General features: G+C 38.9%; 1 protein-coding gene and 1 long non-coding RNA gene across 7 annotated transcripts in view; both read right to left on the bottom strand.

Annotated features, from left to right (window-relative positions):
* Positions 1–5,531, bottom strand: part of LOC147234977 (uncharacterized) — a 65,845-nt gene extending 60,314 nt beyond the window's left edge. For all 5 annotated transcript variants that reach the window (XR_015106067.1, XR_015106063.1, XR_015106065.1 and 2 more), the window contains exon 1: positions 859–5,531. This is a non-coding gene — a long non-coding RNA (uncharacterized LOC147234977). The remainder of the gene's footprint in view (positions 1–858) is intronic.
* A 1,554-nt stretch (positions 5,532–7,085) lies between these two features.
* Positions 7,086–18,725, bottom strand: lnpa (limb and neural patterns a). Of its 2 annotated transcripts, none has more exons than XM_086144661.1 (13): positions 18,566–18,725; positions 17,821–17,909; positions 17,360–17,401; positions 13,440–13,627; positions 13,291–13,349; positions 13,159–13,199; positions 10,476–10,559; positions 10,312–10,369; positions 10,003–10,224; positions 8,864–8,969; positions 8,614–8,684; positions 8,141–8,296; positions 7,086–8,003 (listed from the first exon to the last, which is right to left on the bottom strand). In XM_086144661.1, the coding sequence occupies exons 2-13, from the start codon at positions 17,845–17,847 to the stop codon at positions 7,831–7,833; spliced, it is 1,227 nt and encodes a 408-aa protein (XP_086000787.1). In that variant the 5' UTR covers positions 17,848–17,909; positions 18,566–18,725; the 3' UTR covers positions 7,086–7,830. The 2 variants fall into 2 exon arrangements, with proteins under 2 accessions (XP_086000787.1, XP_086000788.1); XM_086144662.1 differs by having other exon boundaries at positions 10,318–10,369.
* Between the last annotated feature and the right edge of the window lie 9,046 nt (positions 18,726–27,771).

Here is a 27,771-nt window from a genome sequence, read left to right as displayed (position 1 = left end):
TAAAATACAAATATATATATATATATATATATATATATATATAAACCTTCATGTTTGCTCATTTTTAGCACAGCTAGTGAAAGTGGTCAATAAAGCATGTTAAACGCTATATTAAATCAACGCGCACTTTGGCCTAGACTTTACTTCTCTACCATGTTTCAAGAAAATGGGGTACTTCTTGCATATTCATATTATCCACAAAAGTTATTAATTACTCTTCTTAATGTGATTAATAAGGAATTTTGGATATCTATAACGTCTAAATAAGCAAGGTACCTGACATCTAGTGAGCCACTGGGATTGCTAAAGGATATATATACAACTTAAATGATGGGGAGACATTATTACATCCTAAAAGTGTACAAAATACACTTTACTGTCTATTCTGGTGCTTGATTGAAGTATTTTTCAATAATCATAGAGGAGAGGTTGCAAGGGTATCATAAATATGGATTTTCGTGCACCCTCAGCTGCCATCGCATTGTGGAAAACACTCAACATGATGATAAAGAACCATAAGCTGCTGTAATTCTTTAATTTGGAAAACGGAAATCAACAAAGCAGCTGGAAAATGTAACCGTTGCCACAATTCAGCACAAATTCCTCCACGGCTCTTTTTGTATTTACTCATCTCGCATACAACAGGATGCGCACAAACCAGAGATGAATGAAGTCATGCATGGTTGTTTGAGCCATCCAGAGTAAACATAATAAATGGAATGACTGCAGCGGTGTCTTAATGTGTAATTGCTTTCTGCTTCCATATGGACTTGAAAAATACTCCTGTATTTGTGCAGGTATCTTAATTTTGCTTGAGTTTAGTTTACTTATTACAGGGATATACCAGCATATACTTACATGTCACGTGTGACAGGTCGCATGTCTTGTATGTCACTTTTGAGGTATTAGACATCAGAGGCTACGGCCAAAAGAGAATGCTGAATAGACATCATTTCATTATGCATAAATCAAATTGATTCATTTCACTTGATAGTCATTCAAATGAACTTGACTTGTGAATTTTAATGTATGTATTTCATTTTTAATTCAGTAAAAAAAAGTTGGCTAAAAAAAGCAAGGGGCTACACACTTGTTGAACAATAAACTATAAACAATGTTGTGGTCACAGGAGTTGATGACAGTATTTTGTATAGCAGTATCATATTTGGCACTTATCCTTTAAAACAATCTTTGTTATTTAATCTTTGACACAAAAGGTTAATCATAAATAAATACACCCTGGTTTCCTGTCTATGAAGCCAGGCTCATTTGGCAGTAAGGAAAAAACAAACTTACTGTAGAATTCACAGTTCTTCTCATACATATTTCTATTTGATCACTGGCTAACATTACAGGACTGAAACGAACTAAGAAACAACTCCACCTCTACCAGTGTCTCTCATAGAAGAGGAAGAAGGAACAGCTCCACTCGAGATCTCTGAGGCAGATTCTGCTTGAGGCGGCCGTTGGTTTGAGTACCTCTGCGCTGCTTGTCATGTCGAACAGCATTGAGAAACTAAATACATCACAGAGTGAGTGAGACCTGCACATCATGACGGCTGGAGCCAACCACTTTAAATGTTGTTTTCTATTTGTCCCCAGCAAGTAAAAGTCACAGCAGCGTCATGCCTTCCCCTCTAATCCAAAATTAGCTTTTCCAACCTGCAATATCTAAAGTATTCAAAGTCACCCCCCTCCCCCCGCTAGCAGGGAATAACAGTCTCTGTTCACCATGCTGGCTCTGATTTTGGAATGTGCATTTCACATTTGTTCTCTCTGACTTTTCACAAAATAAAGAGTTTTAACCCAGGAAGCAAGCCAAGCAGCTAGCAGATGAATCGTAACCATAAAATGTTTGAGTCGAGGCAAAAAAAGACTCTAAAAATGACAAAGGTACAAGTCTGTGTATATAAACAATTTAAGGGTGAACTACTATCCCATAAACCACTGAGAATCCCTGAATCAGAGCCAGAATCAATTGCAAATTTCCACTTTCAAGCCTCTTATTCTCATCTGTCTGACAAATGCACCCTTTCAGAGAGGGACAGCCTGGTCACTATGTGCGTGTAAACACAACACTGAGCAGAGTGTAGTGGGGGTGCTGCAGCTCACCCCGGCCATCGGCGGGCGAGAGGCGGGGTTCGCCTTGGACCGCACACTAGTCGATCACCGGGCCACATATAGAGACATGCAACTATTCGCTCTCTCATTCACAAGTCTGGACAAAATTTAGTGTTTTCGGACCGCATGAGGAAACTGGAGAACGGAAAGACCCCCCTGTCAGAATCAAGCCAGGGACCTTCTTACTGTTTGCTTGTTTCTAAAACAGCAGGGTTGTAAACATAAGGACCTCATGAAACCAATAATGCATTGCAGCGCAACCTGACACAGAGACATCATCCACTGACATGTGTGCCTTTTCTCAAACACGACGGAAGAACATTTCTCAGCCCGCCATAAGGTATACAACGAAACTACCTGCTCCAGAGATCAGGTCACGGTTTCTCAAGATAATTCTCAGAATTTGTTTTGAGCAACTTGTGAGTTTTGTCAAAAGTAATTTACTATACTATGCTCGAGTAACCAGATCATGACTAATTGCAGAGGGATCTGCGGTTGAGATTCTTCAGTGTCATTTTGGGGTTTTTCGGCCACCAAAATACAAACCCATTCAGTTCCTCTGCATTGGAGAACACATGCCTACAAAAAATATTGTCTTGTGTTTCTGTTTTTGGATGCACAACTAAAGCCTATTCACCCCGTCTTGGAAAAGGCATAGAGCAACGTGACCAGATTGTCCCATTGCATTTGATTTTTATGACCTCACCACCAATGATGTCTTATCTTCATCTACAGGATATTAACTGTACGGCTCAATATTCTTGTGTTATCACATGTGAAAAGAATCAAGTTTTAATCAACTGGAGTTCATGCACTCCATCTTTCAATGTGAGTACGCGGTGCCTGATGGGTGAAATAATTGTATTTCAATTTCATGTTAATGGCTTACACATGATTGGCTGAATGAACTTGTTGAATCAACGAGCCAGAAGTCAGTGGGTCAGTTCAATATGCATTATTCCTCTCTTGCAGCTCTGCCAGCTCGCCACAGAAAGTAACTACTCCCTGTTATCCCTCAAGATGAGTGAGACGCATTACAGAGACAAGACAGTGCACAGTCCTATAGCTGTCCTTGTCTGCAGGTCTTCAACACACACACACACAAACACACACACACACACACACACAAGCGCACGGACTGAAAGCTTTCGTCTTTCCATCTGGTAAAGTGTGCTGTTGTGATTGATTTGTGGATTTGCTCCCTCTGTTTTTTTTTCCTTTCCATTTAAGTGAAATAATGTATGGAAGCAATCTGCCGACAGACATTTTGGAAAATCTATTTGAAATCATTTCAGCTGAAGCCATGGCAGTTTGTCTTCTTATGGGAAAGGAGCAAAGTATAATTGTCTGCAGTCTAGTAAAACACAGTATAACTGCCATCACACTTGACTGAGCTTATAGCCAGCTAGTCCCATGGCCTCTAGAAGATAGAGCAGTTAATGTTCCCTTTTATTTTAGAGGATATGTCACTTGTATCACAGATTTATACCATGATACAGCAATTTTGTCCAAACAGATGGATAATGGTGTCACCAGCAAAAAGCCCTGTTTTTATTGAGTTTGGAGCATGTTGTTTAGATAGGAGGCTGTGCTGAACAGCTCTGCCAGCGCTTTCTCTCTTTATCTCTCTAATCTCGCCAGTATTAGATTTGATCATTTTTGTTTGAAGGAGGAAAATGCGGCTGTAATGGCTTCCTAATAGCAAACACAGGGGATACAAATCCAGGGACCCTGTTCAGTAGTGCTTCCATAAGCACCACTGATTTATAGAGGTCTTTATGACAGAAAGGAAAATGATCTGCTGCAGGTATAAATCAGGTGAGGAGTGGGAAATTGAACTTAGATATCATCTTGTCAGATGCTTAATGCTCTTCCTCCTGTCACATTCGATAGGACCAATTTAGAGAATCCTGCAGAGGTAAAAAGAAGACAATTAACAATGACAGTGTGGTAATAGATGAAGCTATAAAATGAACCTGCTGCCAGCAGGATGCTTTGTATGATTTCCACATGAGCTAGTGGCAGGGGTGTGTTGTCCTATCCTTCCATTTCTTCTTCCATGCTTCGAATTTTCCCCGTCCACACGACCTAGTATCTAATAAGCAAAGCTGGACAATACACACTTCCATTTTCCCACACAGACTCTGCCCTCTGATCGAATTATAACACCGCATTTTTTTAACTGGTCTTGTAAGCGTAGGTTGACTCTGTGTTACTGTTCGCAAGTAATAAATGAATCAATCATTAAAATCCATTTTCAGGCTCGGCCCGTATGTATGTGCAGCGATATTAAGAGCACGAACCGTCAAAATAGATTCCATTAGTGCCGCAGAATCTATTTCCTGTCACTGAATTTTGAATTAGGCAATAGTTAAAATACATATACATGATTCTTTTTAAAGGTGTGGACTCAGTACAGCAGACAATTAGGGCACAGCAATATAATGTTCGCTGCAATAATTGTCAACCGTGTCAGTGCTCACAGATGTCATCTCTCAGCGTTACGACTCCAAGATAGGACAGAGAATGACAATGCTCTCTGATCCCTGAATGTCATTCTGGTATAAACTACAGTGCAGTGGTTTATTGCCAGCATCATGCATTCTGCTGCATGCGTTTAAGATTTGACAGATAGAATGGGCCAAAAAATAAATAAATAAATAAATAGATAGATAGATAAATTGGGGGGGCACCCATTTATCTGGGCATGGAGGTTTCAAATGACTTGAATTTTAAAAACTCATTTCATGGAAGCTGATGACCTTTTGTGAAAAGAAGCTTAACTTTTGTCAAGTGGCAATTCAAGCCCAGAGAGATACAGGCAACGGTAATAAGCAGAGATCGGTACAATCGCCCCTCAGAGCTCATCAAGCCAAGCTCTTGTATAATCTAATTTGATTTTAATGCTTCTCTGAAGGAGATTCTGCTCTTATTACTGTGTAATGATGCTGTTGTCAAGAGCCAATGGTGATGTCTAATATCACAACCATGTTAAGTGCTTCTGTGACACTCATCTCGGCATTTAGCACATTGTCTCCAATGCACACAAGTCTGTTGTATTATTATGACTTTGTTGTTCTTCGTGTCACATTCTACTTCATGATTGACAGAAACATAGTAAATCTTTAAAACCCCCTTCCTTATTACCATTGTCTGATATGGTACTTTTTCTGTATTCAGTACAGTAGATAGAGCATAACGATGAAGGTCTCCGTTGAGATGAGAATTTGAAGTGCTCATACTCGGGGGCAGCAAATGGAAAAGTGACAAGGCTGGTGCACTTGTCTATTTTACTTATTCTGTGCCTCTGTTTCATATTCCGCCTCGCACCGTGGGGTTATTTTCCTCCAGGGTTCAGGAGGGCGCGCTCTTTCATTTCTTCAGAAAATTGTTTCGCAGGATTTCAATCTTTGGCTGCAAGATATGACAGAACACAATATCAAGAACACTTATGTTTCTTATCTGCCATTTTTTCTGGGTATAAATAAAAGATCAGTATAAATTTGAGTCAAGTGGCCTCGAATGCACATGTGAGAGATGAGTCTGAAAAGAGCCACGAACCTTGGGACGGCTCCCCCGTACATTTTCATCACTTGCACAAAATTACCTTGGAACCGGGGCTTTGTATGTCATTTGTCAACATTGAAAATCAATTAGCGTTGCCATGATAGCAATTCTGATGTATTCCCTGAGGCGCTAATACACATGAAAGGGCTGAGTCCTCTGTTTTAACTTCATGTTTTTGTTTTCTGATTGTTCAAATGTCATTTTTTTGATGTTACGGGCATTCGAGTATAAATTTTTACATTTTGAAACGACTGAAGTCAGATGACCATTGTGTTCATTGATCAGGCTTCCAAAAAGTCGTATTTACCTTGTATGATGGCAACAAATACCTACTGTAATGCCTTCATGGGGTCCCAACATCTAACAGCTTTCATTTTCTGTGCAACCTTCAAATCCCCTTTCATCTTTTCTATCTAAAGAAGTTACAGATGGAGGAGCAAAAGAAAACAAAATGCTCCGCGGTTGAAAATCTTCCACACAATTTTCCGCCACACATAGTGCAAACTGACATATATTACTTAAGATGATGCACATTTGAACAGTCTGTGTATACTGAACAACATCCCAAAGGTGTGTAAACATCCAAACATTGTCCTATTGATGTCCCATTTTTTTTCCTGTTCAGCTCTTGTCAGAGGTCAACCTCAAACAGCATGCGGTGGAATCAGGCGTTACTGTGGATGTCACATTGATGCATTACAAGGCCCCGGAGGTCACGTCTCTGTAAACATACATTATCAAAACCCATAGAAGATGTGGGGTGTTGACCTCTCCAATAGTTTACAGTGGATGTTCGGAGGAAGAGGGTCACATGACGGCAGAGAACAACTTTGTAGCCGCAATGACTTTCTTGTTGCAAATGAAGAGGGTCAAGTAATCAGGACTGGTCGAGCTCTGTGTCAGCACCATTATGTTATGCTGTCTGAAATGATCAATGAGCTAAAATAAAATGATCACAAGCTAAAATTGGCCCACTAATGAAAATAGACTGCTTAGACATTCTTGGTGAGAAGCTATCCAAACAAACAAGGCAGCAATTTAAAAGGCACTGATGTATATACAGAGTATATTTTCACATTTATATCTCATACTAACCTTGTTTTGATGCGTTCATGCAAAACGACAGTTGATAGGGATTAATTATTGAATGCGGATATTTCATTGTATCTCCTTTATGGTAAATGTTTAAATTATGGAATAAAAATATAATAAACACATTTTGCAATCCTGAATACTAAAGAAAATACCACTTGGGTTCGGGGGGGAGTAAAGATGTTTCTTTACTTTGCGAACATGTGATTCCTGACTACTTTGCATCAATTGCTACCAACAACAGGATATTCCTATAAAGTATATGAATAAATTAGTTCTGATTAACCCAGACCTACAGATTAATATGTTCTCAAATGTTTATTTAGTATTGTTTACACAGAACATGAATCCAGGCATTCAGCAAATACTGTCTCTTAAGACTGAAATCAGTTAAATAACAGTCTATATGTAAATAAGTCGTTTTAACAATCCTATGTAGCAGAGATTTAAAATGTAAAAGGCACTTGCGGCAGGTGCACAGTGCTGGCATAAATCTCCTTTCCTCCTTAGTAATAAATACATACTGTAGGTGCTTTCCTTTTATGTTACTATGGTTGTGTAAACATGTTGGTAGTAATGCTGTGCTCCATCGTACCCCAGTCATGTAAGGCACAACATTATAGAAAAATATTCATAAATAATTTCCCATAAATAAAATTGTACCCCCCCAAATATTCTTAATTTCACATTAGCAGTCTCTTAATACCAAATATAAAGAGATAAACAGTATTCAGTCCAACGAGAAGAAACTAGAGAAATATACTGTGCTTCACAGCTACAAACAATTAATTCAGGGTACGGATATAGGCAAGAATATACAGTCATTCTAGAAGAGAGGTACCTGATCTGAATATTGATACGATAGGCTACTACTAAGCACTAAACTGTATGGTTAGTACTGCAACTATAAAAACAATTCTCAAAACAAAGATGTTCTGTATGTTGAAAATCACCAAAACTTCTGGTTGCTGTGCATTCTAACATACGGCTTTTACTTTCAAACTAACCTAAAATTGGAGTTCCAGCTGGTTTGATCGATACTCCGCTGTTTTATTCTACTTCCATGGCAGACACATCGTGCTCGCCATCAGATTTCTCAAAGGGCAGGTCAAGTGACTCTGGGGTGCTCTGGTTGTCTGATGCTGAACTGAGCTCTGTGGTTGTTGGCGTCCCTGGCTCCTGGGTGTTCATCGTAGCAGACTCATCATCATGCTTGGTCTTTTCTGTTAAAAAGACGATTTTGTGTTTGAGTCTCAGAAAAAAAAGAAAAAAGTAGCCATCATAGATTACTACATGTAACAGCAAATAACCAATCACTATTTGCAAACAGTAACTACATGAAAAACCATAGGATTATCACCTGAAACAGACTTGTCGTCATGAACGTCGGCATCGGGCAATGTGGTTGGAGCCTCTGGTGACATCTTGACTTCACTGTCGACCTCGGGAAGTCTGGGTGCTTGAGGTCTTGTCTTTCTCGCGGGGTTTAAGAAATAACAGTATGCACATCGGAAGCCTGAAACAACACAAATACAAACACTATATATCCACGTCTACTCGCTAACACTTTTTCAGACACAGATTAATATACATGAATATGAAACAACTTGGATTGAAAAAAAAAATGCTCAAAATGCATAACCATTTCAGATTGATGTACAGCATCACTTAGCATATTCAATCTTGATGTGAATTTGCTTACAGGGGTCGGGAGAAGTGGAGGCATTTAAGAGCCACATGATATACAATGCTGCCAAATACTGGAGGGCAAATAAAGGCAGAGGATTTGATGGGGGACTGACAGAGGGCTGTTTTATTTTCTGTAAGTCTTACCTATATATTCAAATTCCTCTTTTAATGCCATGCCATTGTGGGACAGACACTGCTGACATATCAGAGCAAATCTACGAGAGGGAAGAGATCACAACAAAGGGAGCGTTCATTGTTCGAAATGAAATGTGTATTTTCACCCTGAGCTCAACAAAAACATCTATTTGTTTGGCAGACACTGTATGCGCCTGCAAAACAGCTACACAGACACTACCCCTTCAGATATTGCATGACAAATGCTGTGGGTATGTACCTGTTCTGTGGGCCATCTCCTACAAGATATTCAATGACTCTGTCCATAGCGCCTCTTTCTCTTGGGAGCACAGGTCTGGCCAGGGGCGGGCCTGGGGGGTGCATACCTTTAAAAGCAAAACATCTTTTCCTGTTAGACGTCGTTAACGGCAATAAATATTATGAACCGCCACAAAGAGAGAGGTTCACTAGAAGAAGCAAGCCAGAAATTCACGGTTTGCTGAAAAAAAATGATGAATTCTATAAAATCCCTGCTCCTTTTTCCTAAACAACTTAACACTGGATCTCTCTTGCAAAGCACGTTCAGATTCCCTGCTGTGTTGGAGAGTAGTAATTAATATAATCCAACATCAAGAGCAATCATAGGAAGATGACTGGTCATTTCTGTGAGACTTGGCAGAGTCTCAGTATCCTGCTGGTTATTAATTTACCAACATATGGAAACTCTGTGGTGACTCTTTGTATCAAATTGCTTTTCACTTTCAATTTTCAACAGAAGCAGGTGATATCAAGTCATGTAAACCATTTGTGAGATGTTACCAATGCCAAAGGCAATTTCACCAAGCATTAAAGGACATTTAGTGAGATTCCACCACCATTGCCCAGAGAACAAATGCAGGTCTGGCTAATTAATCATAGTTAATGTAATCCTGCTTCGGGCATACCTCACAGTTGGCATTCCACATGGCAATTACTGCTTGTAGCTTCCTTTAGGAACACAGTTCCTTTACTGTTTGGGCCCATTTGCATCTTCTATTGAACGTTCATAGTCCAGAAAAAAATTATATTGAATATTCAATACTTCTACACAACACAGATGTGATCAACACAGAATTGCTCAATGGAAAGTTGGCTGTGTGTTGACTTGCTGGCTCTGAATATCTCACAAGTTTTCCCACTGTATGTTGTGCAAACATGCACCATCGATTGTTAATGAATATGTTTTACTCACAAATACCCAATGTTTGAGAATGAGTTAACCTTTTATCAAGGGAAGCTACATTCATACATCTATAACGTATGCCCTGCTCACAACGCCCTCCATAGAGCCGGGAGCAACCGGGAAGTAGCCAGGGAAGAGTAAATCACACCTTAATCGACCACATTATGATCCGGTCCCCCTGTGTGCAGGTAACCTACCAACTCCTGGAACAGGTGTTCCAGGGGTCACGGGCCTCCTCATCAAGTTCTGCTGAGCAGCTACAGCCGACAGGCTCCTCTCTGGGGGTCCACCTGGAGCAGAGTGGGAGGCTCGTCCAGGACCGCTGGGCCCAGTGGCAAGAGGAGGGCGGGCTGCAGCATCGCTTGCAAGATTCACTGCCGCTGTTGTGGTCTTTAGAGGGACGCTGCGCTGACGAAGCTCTTACATAAAAAAATAAATAATAACGCAATTCGCCTAAAGTTGGCAAAGGAAAATACCAAAAGAGTTCTGCCATTTCGATGACTGACCGGTACCTTGTCCAGCTTTCGGCGTCATCTGAGGTCCCATAGGTGTAGATTCTAGCTCCTTCATAAAGACAACATTAAGAAAGGGTTTTGCGGGTGAAATTATCTAATACAACATTTACTGACTGTTCCACAATAGCTAAGGAAATGAATGAAAAAACACTCACAATTTTCTTCTTAGAATCCGGATCAAATCTCTCCAGAATCATTTTGGCATTTTTATAGGTTTCAGTTTCCATAACTTCTTCAAGCTGGGAAAGCAAACCATTTAAAAAGGGATTGCAGCATTATTACAAGTATTTTCCAAAAGACATTAATCCTTTAGAAATAGAGCAAATGCTGTGTAATAATTAAATAATGATGGATTTAATAGATGTTATCAACACATTTAGATCATTACAAAGACCGACAGTGACTGAGAAAGTACAATGAACTGTGCATCTTCATTTTAAAGTATCAAACACTTGTTATGTTTACATGTAATATGAAGAATAATTACATTCACTATTTCGATAATGGAGAGTGTGAAAATCCATCAGCTCTAATTATTGAAAGTTATTAGACATGGCAGAGGATGACAAGCAATTTCTCAGATTTATTCCTTTACGGCACTAAATGCTATTAATTAAAGTGACATTAGCAGAGCGTTTCGCTGGGTTAAGTCACTGTACCAATCAAACACCATCTGCACACATCTTAACTTAGCAAATATGATAAAAACTGCTAAAAAGATCAAAAAGGAAATAAAGTAAATAAAATGAAAATAATGCAATGATTTCAACATGAAGTTAAAAAATTCATTTAGTAAGTCACTTCAGTCAATTATGTACACCAAATATGATACGCTAAACAAATGCTGTGTGACACTCGGTCCCTCTGTTTACTAGTATAACATGATTTTTTTCGATTACATGATCACACTGAAATCTTAAATCAACCACTAAAAATATACAGGGTAAGTTGGTAGATCACTGTTACACTATATATGAGTGATAACTCGTTTCTGAAAATTTAAATACTTATTTTATGGAGTGATGACAGGCTACTATTAACTAGATGCTCGAGTGCAATATCAAATCACAAAAAATAAATTTTTGAAAAAAAAAATTTTAAGTGTTATATTTTCCCCTCTTAATTGCAGCAGAAGATATTGTGGCCACATCATTAGCATGCAGTATTTCAGGTTGACATAATAAACTTGTCATTTTTTTTACCCCGACATTCAGCAGTAGCAAAGGCAATGATATTCAACTGATTGGAATATTTGTTATGTTTTTTAACCTTAATCATTTCTGGTCTCTGACGAATCCTAGGGAAAATCCATAGCAATCTGGCTCACTTCTTTATCATGTTGCTAACTCTGTCCGTTTGGTGCAGAGCAGATAGCATTCAGTGGGTTTTCATATCTTTTTCACTACAAAGCAAAGCCTGCTGCATCTGTGTATGATGGTGTGGGAGCAGTTACCTGACCCAAAATGGAAAATGCAGAGACGGATTTACAAAGCTCACAAGAGCAAGAGTGTTAGAAATTATATCATCAGGTTCAATAAAGGTGACTGCTGAAGCACTACCATCCTGGGCATTATTATAACAGTGCCAAACATCTTACAAAGCTGATTAACAGGTTGTCCAAAATTCCCCAATTTCCTTGTAATGCTACATTTCATCCACTTAATCTTAATGTGATGATGCAACAATGTGTGAAAATCACATGGTACTGTTAATAGTACTTTGGTCATTTTGTGTTGTGAAAACACATGTTGGCAATGGACACAATTATTGATGGTTTTATAAATCTTGAAGAATAAAGAGAAAAAAAAACTATAGCTATAGCGCCAACTTATTCAACACTTTAAGCACATCTTAACTTGTGAGTCAATCTCATGGCTAAACCTAAGAGCATTCAGGGATGGAGATGCAGGCAAGAAGATCTGCCCAAATTTAACCATCAACAGGAAAAGAAAGTTGTTTGAAAATGGCATGGTTTCTGGTGCCAGACAGATGGGCTTCTGTGTTTGGGAAAACTACTAATCTGCTGGGATTTGAACAGAATAGTGTGAGAACATAAAACATTCAGAGAGCAGTGGCATTTTTAAAGCCAAAAAATGTAGTATATTTTAGGGGCAGATAGTGATATGTGTGAGTAAATTATAAGCGATACATTTATCGAAGGCTTTTTAGTGGCTAAGATGAAATTCCAGAGAGGTTTGAGATGACAGATGGGCAAGATTTAGGCAAATAAACCAGTCGTTACACACAAGGTATTTATAAGAATACACAGCATGTTGATGGTGGGCTCCTTTCAGCAAGGGCCTTAAAGTAAAGATACAGAAAGGCTTGACAGAGCTCGACAATGGAAGACTGCACAGTCAGATAACTCATAAATTATTGTCCAATGATTTGGCCAAATTTTGGTGGAAACAACATAACACCCCTGAATCACCTGGCCCTAAATCAGCAAGTCAGGTTGGACATGTTAATGAAAATGTTGTAAGGGATATTTTCTCAAAACATATTTCTTCAAATACTACAACTAGTACTATACTTCTCGTAAACAAATGAGTCCAGTCCAATGAGATGGCCTCTACAGTATCCAGATATCAAGTCAATAGAAAAACTGGAGGATGTTAGGAAACAGGACATTAGCATCAAGAGCATTTTTTACAGATTCTGCAATCCTGCCACATCAATGAGCATCTCCACTGGGACACTCTGTTGATTTAATGTATGAAATTACTAAATTTGTATGAATGTATGACAGGCAAAAACAGAGGTAGTGACTTCAGTTTAAACAGACCTCGATTCAGGAGAACGACTTACTAATAAGACAAAATACAAAATGTTACTTACTATCTTCCTTTTTTGTGCCTTGAGATCTTCTAATTTTTCATCTGAAACAAAAACAGATTAAATTAACCCCTATATGAATCAAACATTAAACATTAAAATTGGATGTTTTCTTTTCTTTTCTCTAGACCTTACTGTTTTTTTCTGTTCGCCGTGAAAAAATGATGATGACTAATTTTCGGACTAGCCACACCCTAAAAAAAACGTGATATATCAAATGCAAAGTTATTTTTTATCACTATAGTTGAAGAATAGACAATGTGACTGTTCTTACTAATACTTACAATAATGGAAATACTATAAAGGGAAGACACAAGATGAGGCGTCCCATTAACTGCTCAGGCAGGTACCACAAATAAACTACAATACATGTGATCAGGTAGAGAAGAGACGAGTACATAAGCAGTCTCCCAAGCCAAATCTTCAGCTGCCTTTGATACTTTTCACCATACTCTTCAAGAGTCTGTATATCCTGTGGAAAAACAATAACATTATAACAGCACAGATAAAAAAAAAAAAATAATACAACTTCCATTTACATGGCAGCAACTGTGGTTAGGTCTTTGGTCAAAGGGCAAGATCCCATTACACTGAGAATAACTGTACAAAACCCATATAAACACTACATTTCCTGCAAGGGGAACACTTGGGGTGTTGATTTTTTTTCTTTATAAGATAAGTTTTTGATAATCAACTTTGTAAACATTGAATAAAATGTGGTTAACTTTAACTACTTGATTAATTCCGATTGTTCTCTTTTTGTCCAATCATCAAACATGATATGATTCAACTTTACCTTGGATAACATCATAAGTACTATTGGATTTGTTGTTGTTGTCACAATTTTCTTCAATTCACTGAAACAATGAACATGTACTTTCTTTTGAAGACAACAATATTGTCGATACTGAGCAGCTCGGGCAACGGTAGGTGAATTCAGAAAATAGTTACCATGCGATAAAAGCACGTTATGTTGTTCTAAGGATTTTGTTGTCTTTTAACAGCTGTAAAGACCAAGAAGAAGTGTGCACTTATATATTGACTTATTGCCATACAAAGTATGTAGGAGTCACTTTTTGCATCAAGACTTTGTTGCTGTTTTACTCTCACCCTTCCAAAGACTTCATGCCTACTCCCTTTCTCCATGCCCTTTACGGTCTCTTGCAGGTGTAAAATAAGCACTATCAACGAGATGGAAGACAGTACTCAAAAACATCTATGCCTAACATGTCAGGCAGCAGTAACAAAGCAGTAACAAGAACCTACTAATCTCTCCACCCACATCCAGAGTCAGTCACTATGGGAGAGTGAGCAGCAATGTATCTCGTGTCGAAAAAAATAAAACATGGCCTCAAAATATTCTCACACTGCCCACTTCCTCTGTACCATCATATATTCTATCAGACTGAAACAAACTACTGCGTCATCTCACCAACAATTTTTTTACTAACAGCTGTGTACTGTTTGTGCATTCCTAATAAGGTCTTAAAATCATTGTTTATTTCTCTCTGTCACTACTTTAGCCCACAAACAGAAACACAGTGACTGAGTGTGTAGTTTTATCCATGGGCGTATTCTTAGACATTTGGGTCAACTGATTGCACCATGGTGAGGAGTTGGATCATGTGCTCAGCAGCTCTGACATGGTAAACCCAAATGTGTAATTCAGGTGAACAAGAAACACCTGATGAACATCCCCATCATCCCTTGAAGATTTTTTTTCTGCTTCCTATTATGGAAGTAGTTGACCTGTGGTAAGAAAGACAGACCCTTTTTTCGATAAGAGGGTAAGGAGCGAAAATGAATCCTCCAAAGTCCGAGACCATGGTTTTCTGCCAGTGATGGTTGGGTTACTCAGTTAAGGCTAAAAATGGGTTGCTTCAAGTGAAAGGGGTTAAGTGGTTTTTTTGGTCTTGTTCACAACTGAGGGGAAGATATCGGCTGTGTTAGAGAAACTTCAGTGACAGCGTTAATTTTTGCACTGCATGGGGTCTTGTGGGGAATAGGTTGCTGAAGGAAAAGACAGGGCTCTCAATTTCCCAGTATGTTTGTATTCCCACTCTTATCAATGGTCACAAGCTCAGAGTAATGACAAAACGAATTAGACTACAGTTACAAGCAGCTGAGTCTTATCTGCAGCATGACTGGGCTTGCTGGGCCTCAGAGATAGGGGTGGAGCTAGAACATCCAGAGGGAGCTTGAACTGGAGCTGCTCATCTTTAGTGTAGAAGAATCAGCTGAGTTGGTTCATGTATCTGAAGGGTTGCCTCCTGGGCGCCTCCCTTCAGAGGTGTTTCAGGCCCTTCCAACTGACAGAAAGAGCCTTGATCGACCCAGAACAGACTGGAGGGATTACATTTCTTGTCTTTGCTGAGAAAGTCTTAGGATCCCCAAGAATAGCTGGGGTACATGACCTGGGACAGGGAAGTTTGAGTTAACCATATCTACTGTGACTGCAACCTGGCACAACATGACTAAATTGAAATTGATGGCTTGAAGGAATTCATCTGACTGCATTTCTGGATTCAATAATACTTTATGCACCACCCAGTTAAAATTAATTTGAGGCTCTTAATTACATTCACTGTGGAATTCTCATGAGGAGCAACTGCATCCTCGAGCACTCCCACACTTGGAACAGTACGTTGAGTCTCCAATCCATGTTCAAAATGTACTCACAAAGCCACATCCACCTGTGACAAATGTTTTCATAATAACATGCATACGTTACTCTTACTACTAATCTCACAGAATTCACCAATATTGTACATTCATAGTGTGATCAAGTACTTGATAAAAAAAAAGACAAAAACATCCTTATATGACTATGGATGGGACCTTTCAAGAAAAGATGAGCCAAGACCTATCTTTCCTTGCTCAAGTGCCATCTGACCTCTTTAGAATATTTGTAGTCTCAATTGCTCCAAGGACAGGGGCTGAAAATAGCCCAACACCAGCTCAACTAGAGGAACACTAAAGCCCAATGAGTCATCAAATCAGGAACCGATTTGGCACTCAATACCACATCTGCCTGTCATCCAAAGAAGTCAATTTTCATATGCATTATTTCTTCATCAAGAAATGGTTGGCATATCTTGGCAATGCGGATCATATTGCACAATAATGACTAAGACCCAATAGTTCTTCTCTAAATGTGTCAGGTTTTTTCTAGGGCAATTAATAAACAAAACTCTTCAGGCACTTGGACTAACTACTCAACAGATGACAAAACTCCTTCAGCAGGTGTGCCTTCTGAATGTCCTGTCTGACAAAGATTGATGCATATTAATTTCACTATTTGTTTGGGCTAAATGGTCTGCCAGGTGATGTATTGAAATAATACTCAATGGATTACGAACTCCATTTCTGAAATATGTGTACCAAAATATAACTATATCTTGGGAGTTAGGAGAGAAGAGTGTTGAGCGGTGTCAAATACTGTCCCTCTTGTATCTTCAGAAGGGGCTGTGATTTGTGAATTTGCAAGAGACAATTTGACAGCAAAATTCTGACAACCCAAAACAAAGCTATAACTTGAGAGTAGTTAGGAGAGAAGAGTATTAAGTGGTGTCAAATACTGTTCCTCTTGTATCTTCAGAAGGGGCCATGATTGTGTATTTACAAGAAAAAAATTGACAGCAAAATTCTGACAATCTAAAAGTACTCATTTTCAATGGTACTGCTCATACCAAATGTGTCATGGCTATGTGAGACACTAGATAACAACAACAACATGTGTGGGAGACAAGGACAGCAACAGGTGCGCGGGGGGGGGGGGGGGGGGGGGGGGGGGGGGGCAAGAGTCTATGGAGACAGCAGAGCTTAAAGCCTGTATAGTACAGCATTAGTGAGAGGTCACAACAGCTTGTGTCAGACAGTGAGCATTTATAAATTCTGTAAGATCAAAAACAAACCATTTATCGATAGAAACCAGCGTTTTTGATTTGTCTGCTTGCTTTTTCAATTTTTCAGTCATGCCTTATGGCTTACCATATTGTGCAGTAGTCCCACAATAGGCAACAGAACATTTAGAGCATCAATTTGCCACTGGTTAAATCGCTTTATAGCTTGCTATCGAATAGAAAATGCAGAAAGAAGAAGACACCTCTAAACATAAAGCATGCGGTTCAAGTGAAATGTGTCAGAAAAATTTAAATTAACACTTTTGGAATCTACCAATAGTTCTGAAAAGAGGTGAACATACCTTATCTATCCCTTCCAAAACCTCCACGGTGGAGGGTTTAGCCTGCAAGTAAAAAAACAAAACAAATGAGTAATATAATAACATTCTCCATTATAACACCCATGGACCCTCTTTAAAACAAACCTCTCATTTCACCTTCACATTTTAACGCATTATATAGTTCTGTAACTGAGATCATGCCAATGTGATAAAAGCAGGAGTCAATTGAAAACAATACGGTGTCACTTATATAAAATATCTGTGCTGTTTATAGCACACGCCTACAGCGCAGAGCAGTGAAAACATTTTGTATGAGAGCTAAATGAAATTAACTATAAATCTCCAGACAAAAAAAGAATGCTATAAGCCTTTAAGCATGACAAGGGAAAACTTAAGTCTCATCATGCGCATTATATAACTGTTTTGAGAGTAGCAGCTGGAAGCTGTAATGCATTCCCAGTAAAAATCCAGAGAATACTAACCCTCCACCGCGACACCACACCACCCATGATGGTGATGGACAGTAGTCTAGTCTGTTCCTGGGACCTTTCTCTTCAGTTTCCAAATATACCTGTTGATGAAAGTGATATACGGAGCCACCGCTTTTAATATGTGCCTCCATACAACACCATGCAGTCCAGCAATAACATCATCAGCCCGGCTGTTGGATGAATAAAATGAATGAAAATCATACATTTACTGCACAGCAAATGCGAGGGACTGATGCGAATGTTACTTTCAATAGACCTCGCTGACGGGCAACAGTGTCGAATTTTTTTAATGGTGCGTGAAAGACATGTTTAAATATATATATAAAATATATGTATAGCTTCTCCCGTTCACATTCACAGCGGCTTGGACTAAACTGACATTGTCTTTGCTAACTTGTGCTAGCAATCTGAAGTGGTCCTCTCCGCGCATGCAGAGGAAACATGCATTTCGCAACAACTTGAGTTAAACTATAAACAGCGTTGACCGACGTCGGTTATCTTGACTGGAGGCTCGACGCTTCGCAGGTTTCCAAAACAGCTTTTTTAGCACAGTGGAACCATGCAATAAAATGTTAGCACTAACGTAATTTAGGGAAGCTAGCTACTGGGGCTAACATAGCTACCGTCCGCTATCCCTCACTCCACTGCTCGCCATGAAAGAGTGCGAGAAAATAAATAAAAGTTGATGGAAAGTGCAGAATTACGACATTTGGACACCGGATAGAACCAGACATACCGTGAAAAGTGAGTTGAAGCTGTAGGCGGCTTGTCACTCGGAACAAACGGTACTTCTGTCTTCCTGCAAGAACAGCGTGAACCAAGATGGGGGAGTGTCCGCTGGCAGGGGGGGAGCGGGCGGCCACAGCAGCGCCTCTGTCCCCGCCGTGACTTCACTCATGACCAGGAGGAACTGCAACCTGACTCTACTGCACCGTTAAGAGCTGAAACATGCAAACCCATTCAACATGATATTAAACAAAAATAAGAAATAATTAATTGCACAACATGTCAGATATCTCCGCAAATTTATATAGATATATATTCAAAATACTGATTCTGAACAGAACATTGATGAGTAATATTGGCATGTACTCCACAAACATACTGCTCCTCAGGGTTCAAATCTGCTGTAACATAGAGGTACTATATCTCTACCCAGCGCTGCAGCAAAAAGGTTAAGCTCCTTCAAGATGTATGGATAGAAGATAATATTATGTTTTAATGTGAGTCCTGACTTAAGTGTTTAGGGCCCCTGTTGGTTATGACCACATAGATCCCCGTCCAAACTTCCCACAAGTTGCATAACAACTTGCCCTAGATGTAAGATATTTGATGTTTTGCGGCAATTTCAGACGGACTGCTGAGTGGACCTTTCAGGTTTGAAAAACACCATGTCACTTCGGCCAATGACATGAACCTTAGCTACCATAAATACTCGGATATGTCAGCATTAGTGGAAGGAGGGTTTCTGTCACTGTGGTAACAGGCCCATTTTTCACATCAATCAGTCCACTAATTAATATTGTCCATCCAGTTTATACCATATGTTGGCTGGTAATTGCAAAGTTAGTGGTTAGAGTCCAGAGCTCCATCTTTTACCCTATCAAACGTGTGTATACTTTACATGTGTGCATTAAAGAGCATTTATTGAAATGAAATTATTTGCAAAATGGGTTCGTAAGAATCTTTTGCATTGCCATTTACTCTTTTCCCTTTAGATACAGTACAATTTTGTCTTAACTTTCTGTGTTCCACCCTAGAGTTTTTGTAAAGGTTGTAAGAGACCTCATTCTGTCTCGGTCAAGTGACAAGTACATGGCCTTGTTTGCAAATACTGCAAGACTGAAATATTTAATGAGCAAGCCAGTAACTTTAAAAAAAAAGGGGGAGTGGGGGGCTTTATTCATAGCGGACATGGACATGGACAGGAAACATGAGAAAAGAGGGAGGCAATATGCGATGAAGGTCCTGGTCGAAGCAAAGGTCCTGGTCAAAGCAAAATCAAAGCAGAGACATGATATGTATCACAGCAGGCCACAGGAGACATTGCAAGAAAAAAGGCACATCTTATGGAATCCTGAAAATAAACCATGCAAACATATGTTATCCTCCTGATAATCATCTCTAAATGACATTTGTATGACACTTGCCTCTTCCCTCCCCTGAGATAGCCAATCATTTGTCTTCTCTATCAAGGAATGTTTCAGTCAATGGCACTTTTGCAATTTACAATTGCCTTTACAGTTTGAATACCAAGTTATGATACCAAGAAGAACCAGGTGCAGATTTAAAAAAAATCTGTGTGTGTGAGTGTGGTTGTGTGTATGTGTGTGTGTGTGTGTGTGTGTGTGTATGTGTGTGTGTGTGTATGCACATATATCTACATATATATTCATATGTATACATATATGTGTGTGTGTGTGTGTGTGCACATATATATATGATAAGCCAATCCATGATATATATATATATGTATATGTGTATATATATATATATGTATGTATACATATATACACACACACACACACACACACACACACATATATATATATATATATATATATATATATATATACACATACACACATATAGTACATATAATACACATGTCAAACAAGGAATCCCTGACTAATATATGCGTCATATTAACTTAGCAATTTAAGCTGGGAGGGCTTCAGTGAAACAAAAACTACTTCCTGCAGAGACCATGCAAACTGCCTCATGTTGGTGGTCAGTGGTCGGCCCCAACCTTTTTTTTTCATTCTCACACTTCCCACCTTGAGACCAATATATTGTTTAGAGTTGCCCATCTTGATGGAGTTATTGGAGCACTAGTCTGTGCCTTTGACTAAAACAGTAGGATTTTTGAGACCTTCTGAGATTTTGAATCATTCTGCACTCCGCATGTGTTAATTTTGTTAAAAAATCAAATTAATAATGCAAATGAATCAATCTGGATTAACACATTAATTGACAACACAGATATATATACTGTACATATATATCAGAAAGTGAAAAAAATGCAAAATTTGGGATGTTCAAATATCAATCAGTGATTTTACTTCTCTAATTCAGCAGTTGTGGGGGGAACCCTATTTAACTGACACCAAATAACTGAAGGGACATTTACCAAACTTCATGTGTGAGCCCCTTGAAAATCTCTCCATCCATCTGTCCAGTTCCTCTCAAGTAAAATTTCTCATCTCCTCCAGGTGCATCACTTGGCTTTCTCTGCTGTCAGATGGTTTTATGGGTATACAAGCTTTGAAAGTCCCTCCACTTTGCACCTCTAAAAGCAGATGAATTCTAGAAAGCACCATAACTCGGCCTGTTTAGTTGTTTTAAATACACCTTGGCATCAAGGAGCATCACAGTACTGTCCTCAGACTCATATTGACCATTTAGTTCCACATCAAACCAAACTTCTCAAACCTGAAGGATGATCTTCTCGAGCCCACTGGCAAAACAGGGCCTAGGAAACTTGAAAATGCTCTCTTTGCACAGAAAAGTAAAACATACAAGTTGGAGTTTTGAAGGAGGGGCATGAACTTTGGTTTTGATTATGAAATATACATCAATGTTTTATGATCCTGATGGGTAAAAAACACAAATACATACCAGTGAATCTATTTCTACTCTACAGAAACTGCTCATATAACTGCGGTGACAGTTTTCAATACTGTAGATAATTAATATCTCAAGTGCTTTCATTCTAAGTGGGTGCACTGATTCCAGTGGAATGCTACTGAGAGAGGCTTGACCGAGGGTCATGTCGCCCCCAAAGAAGTTATTACATATGCTATTTTATTTAAAAAAGAGCATTTTGAATCCATAAATCAATTTTCTTCTGGTTACCTGGTGATGGCATGCAGTGGCAGATGACTGTAGAAGTCAAGCCAGATATCCAGTCACCCAAGGTGATTCCAGGCCAAATGAGATATAGAATCCTTGTAATATCTTCTGTGTTCAAAACAGGATCCTTGGAAGTGCCTCACAAAACTCAAATGGGAGGCATCCAGGAGGTACTCATACTAGTTATCAGAATCACCTAAGCTGACTTCATAATAAAGGAACAGCAGTTTTATGGTAAGATACCTCTGACTCACTGAGTCCCACACCCCAACTGCTTGCATTTATAATCCCATTCTGACTCTCTGCCTATGGCTCATTATCGAAAATGAGGATTGCACTGTAAACAGACTGGTGAAGTGTAAATGCAGCATTCTGACAAACTCCCATGCAGTGTCCATATAAATGCTGACACTCTGAAGATCCATGTATCTTCCCCTATTACTCTCCATCTTACCTTCACTTGTGAACAAGGTCAAATAGTTTAACCCCATCACTTTAAGCAGCATCTCTCACCCAACTCAAAATGAACATTCCAGCATTTATCAGCAGAAAATTATAGCTTCTGACAATCATCCCAACAGCTTTACATTCAGTTGCAAACCATCAAAAGGTTACATCATCCATAAAAGCAAAGATGCATTTTAAACACTATGCTTTCGACAACATCATTCCTAAACAGGGATTGAGATTCATCACACCTTCTAAATTTACTACAGTGGTCTGATAGCATGGATTGGTTTATCAAATGCACATGTTTGCACAGTGTTTTGGGTATAAGCCTGCCTGAGCCTTCCGTTCCACTTTCCACATTTCTTCCAGGAAACAACCACCACTAATTCAAAGTTAATCACCTGCATGCCAAAATTTGCACACTTGAGTGAAAACTTTGATCAGATAATAAGCCAAGCCTGCCTAGATAGTTTGTTAGATGGTAGATGGTAGTAAACAACTTGTAAATGTTCCTTTGGAAAGACTTTTGTCCCTCGTGTTGCTCCATTTTCCGACCTGCTCATCTTGTCTATCGGACCATTGTGGGTATCCTTCAGCTTGGGCCGTGCCATGTAGCTGTGTGTGGCTGTATCTATAGATGTGGCCTCTTTCTCTTTCCTTGATCGTTCTTGCTTGGAGGCTTCTTGGGGCTCATTGTGTTATTTTCTCTGATTTTCAAGTGATTCCTTGTGTTTGTTTAAATGTTTGACAATGAGTCTATTAATTCACATAATTTATACCACATTGGGACAATTGGTATATTTTTGGGAAGCAACTTGCTATCCTATTACCACCTTAATTTTACAGTAAAGATTAATATTGTGAACAGGGCTGTCTCCCTATGAAACCCCTGCAAGGGAGTAAATTCACTGGCTTCACAGTAATAAACCATCCAGTAGTAATGGATCACCAGGCACAAATCCTGAGCTGAATTGGAGTAATATAGATGTGATGGATCAAACGTTCCCAAAGAAAGAGCTAAATGAGGTTTGTGTCATGTGATTCCTGGGCTGGAGTGGAACACCATGGCTATGGATCTTAAATTGTCACTTGCTTCAAGCCTGTTCCAGTTCTTGAGCAGTGCCAACCCGGGTGGCTCCCAGTATTTACCGCCAGAACCAGACTTCTGTTGGACCCTTTCTGATTAACCTTGATCAGTTAGAAAACCTTATTGGCTATAAAAGATTGTCATGGCGATGATAACTGCTTTTTTGCTACTGAAGGAGACAATGACCCAGCTAAGAAAGACCACTAATGCTCTGGTTTATGGGTTGAAATAAAAAACCAGTACAGCCATGATTTATTAATTTGTTTATTTATTTATTTTCTTATTTATCTTAGTTATTTCCAAGACCAGAGACTCTACTGAGTGCAATGATAATTAAAATAATGATTATTATTCATCCCAGGTATCAAAATACATGGATCTTTGTGTGTGCAAACACAAATCTACCCATAGTCTGACGAAAACCTGTTGAGAAAAGAGATTTTGACAATGAGTACAAGAGAAACAAGATTTCTGAAGGCTGTCTAACTTCACCATCTTCCTCTTTGCGTGTGTGTGGCTGCAGCCTGTGAGCATTCCTTCCGTTGAATCCCTCCGTTTTTCCATTACAATGTAAAGTTATGAACAGCATTCAAATCTAAATCACCACCAAAATATCATGGGCCCCTGTTCATGGGCCTATGTTCTAACCAAGCCTCAAAACTCAAGAAAATTTATCCTGTCTGTTGTCTGTAATCCTGCCGAAGGACAGACAGAGAAGCAACACGAGACGCTAAACTGGCAAGAGAAAAGATCAGTCCTCTAATGGAGACCTCAAACCCAAATCCTTTGTCTGTTCACATGGTGTCCTTCAGCCCATCATTGCATGCAGCCATTATAACAAGCTTAATACAAATGAAAGACTGCACAAGGCTATAAAGGTACAACAAATGAATGAATGTATTGACAAACTGATGAATCCAGATAAAAGACAAGCCTTGTGTAGCTGCGTAATTATACAGATGTTTTCAGTATTTCACATCCATAATGAATAGAGTAAATTCAAAACCACGTCCAAACAATATAATAAATATCTAATTGTGATTGTTTTGACTGTTCAAATGTGACATGATGGAAATTTTTATTATAATAATTATCATATGGCTATTGTTGCTGTTATGACATCCTAGTCTTAATTTGACTTGAAAAAGAGATAATATTGTAACCTTTTGTGAAACTGTACATGTTTCTTTGTGTCTGTAGGATCAAATGTGTACGCAGGACTTTTCTGTGGCTATATAACATCTACTTTCAAATTACAACACCTACTTTCAAATCACAATCCCAACATACTATGTGCCTCTGTGAATTCAAAATGAAAGTAGGCCATATTTCTATTGAATTAGTTTCTAATCTTTATTTTGTTTTATTTACTGAAAAGAATTATCCCAAACCTTCATGTTCCATCTCTAAAACTCCAAATTGTTGATTTTTTTGTTTTGGCCTTTTTGCCATGTCAGTATCAGTTCATTGCCATCTGTGCCAACTTTAGCATTAGACAACAACTCGGCTTAAAATGTGCCGACATAAGGAGAAATTCTCTCCCTCTCTCTCTGTCAAGAGCACGTGGTAAAACACTCTTTAATAAAACAATAGCAACTTTAAGCGCCCTTAATTTGACGGGGAAACACTGTCTAAAAGTGAACATTACATTCGGGAAAAAAGAGTCATTGAGGAATTATAAGACACAATGTTGACTGTAACTACAAAAACTACATGGCCAATATATCCGCGTAAATGTTTTCTTACAATAGAAGACGACCCTCTGAAGCATTGACTTTTAATCTTGATCAATTTGACAATGAAATGATGATGAGCTAAAACCCCAAATCACTCCAGACTTTTTTACTGACACCTGCAGAGTGGCAACCAAATGTGTTCAGACGAGTTCCGATGGGACAGGTTCTCTGACTGAAAGTCCTGCCACGTGTGACACATTTTTAATTTAAACCTGTCAGATTTTCAGACAGAGCCACATGTCTACAATTCCAAGGAGAAGGAGTTTTGGTTAATTCAGATGAGGCCAAGAAGTTTTTGGACCTGAAAGGTTAGAAATTGGAGCACAGCTGATGAAGTAATACGTGTGTATTGCCTCTATAAAATATGCCTATGGGGAAAAAATACAAACAATTGAATTAATCAATGGCCACTTGGTTATTTCAAATGTGTCTTTCATTAGCAATTTATTTTCCAGATAGTAATAAATTGAGAAAAAAGTAACCTCGTCCCCAGTTATAAAAAGAGAGTATAATAGTGGTTGTCAAATGAAAGTATAAATATTTTCAGTGTTAACGTTATAAAGGAAATATCTGTTTCAAAGATTAATTTTGCTTACGTTGCCAAAACTGGTATTTATTTTGTTACCAGCTTTAGCTAGGCTGATACATGAAGAAAAAAAAAAACATTCAAACAAAACCAAACTTAGTATTCAACAAATAATAATAGCATCTTGTATTGTTTTCTGGCAGACCAAGGGACCACTGGCAAAATTGTGGTATTTGAACCAATAAAAGCAATTTTCTAACATAATTGAGAACATGTTTCGATACATATGCATGAAAAAAAATCTTCCATACAAGCTCAAACTCATGTAACTGATTGAGGCGGTGACCCTTTTTATTAAATGTTATTTGAGAACCATCAAAAAAAGGCGTAAAATTGCAAATTGGCCAGCTTGTATCTGAATTAATACCCCATTCATCACAATTACGGGTTGATAAGTCATTTTAACCGTTTCGTTCTGTCTTAATGAGCTATAGTTGAATTAATGCCATGTAATATATGAAAGTAACATTTGAACGGAGGCAATGATTTGAGACAAACAGAGCAGAAAGTACTTTGGAGGCATAATGGAGGTATAAATCTCATCAAGCAGAGGCTTGCAATGCATGCTTTTGCTTTGGATTTGGAAGAATACTGTGTACTGCATATGCTTGATGAAGATGATCGGTCAAAAAGAGGCTGCTTAAAATGTCTACACAATTCGGAAATAGCGTTGCAGGCTAACAAAAATTACTCCCTGAAAAAAAATACGATAGAGGATAAAATCAAATAAAAAATAAAAATAAAATAAGATAATTATTTTCTCCCAGCCGCAGCGCAGCCACTCGGTCGGTCCGTATCGCCCGGCATCGGGCAAAGCAAGCGCGTCTGACCACGCGTCTCCGTCCGCGCTGTCATCTAGTCCCACTAAAAAAAATAAATAAATAAAATAAAAAAAAATAAAAAAAAATCATTTTGGCCCCGCTTGCTCCCTGTAGTTTAGTTGCCCCCCCCTCCTTCCCCATCCCTCCACCCCCTTCTTCCCTTGTCCTCCCGCAGCAGCTGTCACCCCGCATTACTCGCAGTCAGCTAAATGAAACATTATTCTAAACATATGCATCGTAATCAGTCCGGTCACACTTACAAGAACACGCGTTAATAAGGCAATCAATCACGGCGGAACAAGCCGGGCTCTCAGTAACAGCTCATAAACAGTGCGTAATGGAGAAGTGGAGGTTGGCATGACACGGCGCTGATCAGATAATCAATGTCAAAGATGCGATGAATGTCAGTAAGCGCACTTTTCGCGTCGTTTCTATAAAAATCCTCAATTTACAACAAGCGGTTCAATTACCCTGAAAATACAGTCAATTAAATCGGGGTGATTGGACAGTAGGGGCCGGATCATCGATCTTTGCATTTCTATCTCGCTGCTGGACATTTAATTTGCTTTTTTTTTCTTTTTTCTATTAGTGCCGAAATAAAGAAAATATAAAATGCATTAAAACGACCCACCACCCCCCCTCCCCCGCCAGAGATTTATTCTCTCGTCACAGGCAGTGACAGACAGTCTTTGTGCGTTATGATGAATTCTTTGCGGGAGTGTTGCGCGTCGGGTACCGCGGTTGCCGGCGCCACCGCGGCCTCCTGTCTCCTCCTCTCCGCGCCTCCATCCGTCTCCGCGGGTTGCAACCTCTCGCTTTAGTAAAAGAGCAAAGGAAACACCGGTGATATATCACAGCCGTGTTTGCGGCTCCTAATCCTGTTTCTTTAATGGGGACGATCAGGGAGGGGGGGCGGGGGGCGAGTTATCCTACGGTCCCCAGGGGCCGCTCTGGTCTGGGCTATATTTTAACCAAGTGCAATTAACGACAGTATCAGCTTGTATCATTTAGAGGTAATGTAAAAATAATGGTAAATTATAGGGCCGGAGTGACCCGTGATGGCAGGCCCCAGTCCCCTATGTATTTCTAATTAATGCTGCAGGACATCCTGTCATATATTATAAATAATCTGGATTTTATTTTACACCTCCATGTGCAACTCGAGCTAGAAACTAAACGTTTGCAAAAAAAAAAAATTACATCCCTTTTAAAATTACTGATTAATTAATTACTAATAATAATAATAATATCATCATTGTAGCTGCCATTCACGTAAAGAGATGGAAATGTGTAAAGATTTTTTTTATTTTATTTTCCAAGAACAAACACGATCAATAAATAACATGATTTACATTTCATATTGCACATTTTTTTCAAGTTAAAATATTTAAATTCATACAGTCATTGATA

Source organism: Fistularia commersonii, chromosome 4 (assembly GCF_037954325.1).
Source record: "Fistularia commersonii isolate RoL2024-O1a breed Wild chromosome 4, RoL_Fcom_v1.0, whole genome shotgun sequence".
Classification (NCBI taxonomy): Eukaryota; Metazoa; Chordata; class Actinopteri; order Syngnathiformes; family Fistulariidae; genus Fistularia; species Fistularia commersonii.
Note: the sequence above shows the minus strand (reverse complement) of the source record. Positions and strands in the feature narration are given on the sequence as shown.

Excerpts from the sequence above, each read along its gene's own strand:
- lnpa (XM_086144661.1), bottom strand. The coding sequence starts at position 17,847 with ATGGGTGGTGTGGTGTCGCGGTGGAGG. Across the intron at positions 17,402-17,820 it reads GTGTGGTGTCGCGGTGGAGG|GCTAAACCCTCCACCGTGGA; the intron begins GTTAGTATTCTC and ends TTTTACTTGCAG. Across the intron at positions 13,350-13,439 it reads TTTATAGTATTTCCATTATT|GGTGTGGCTAGTCCGAAAAT; the intron begins GTAAGTATTAGT and ends CGTTTTTTTTAG.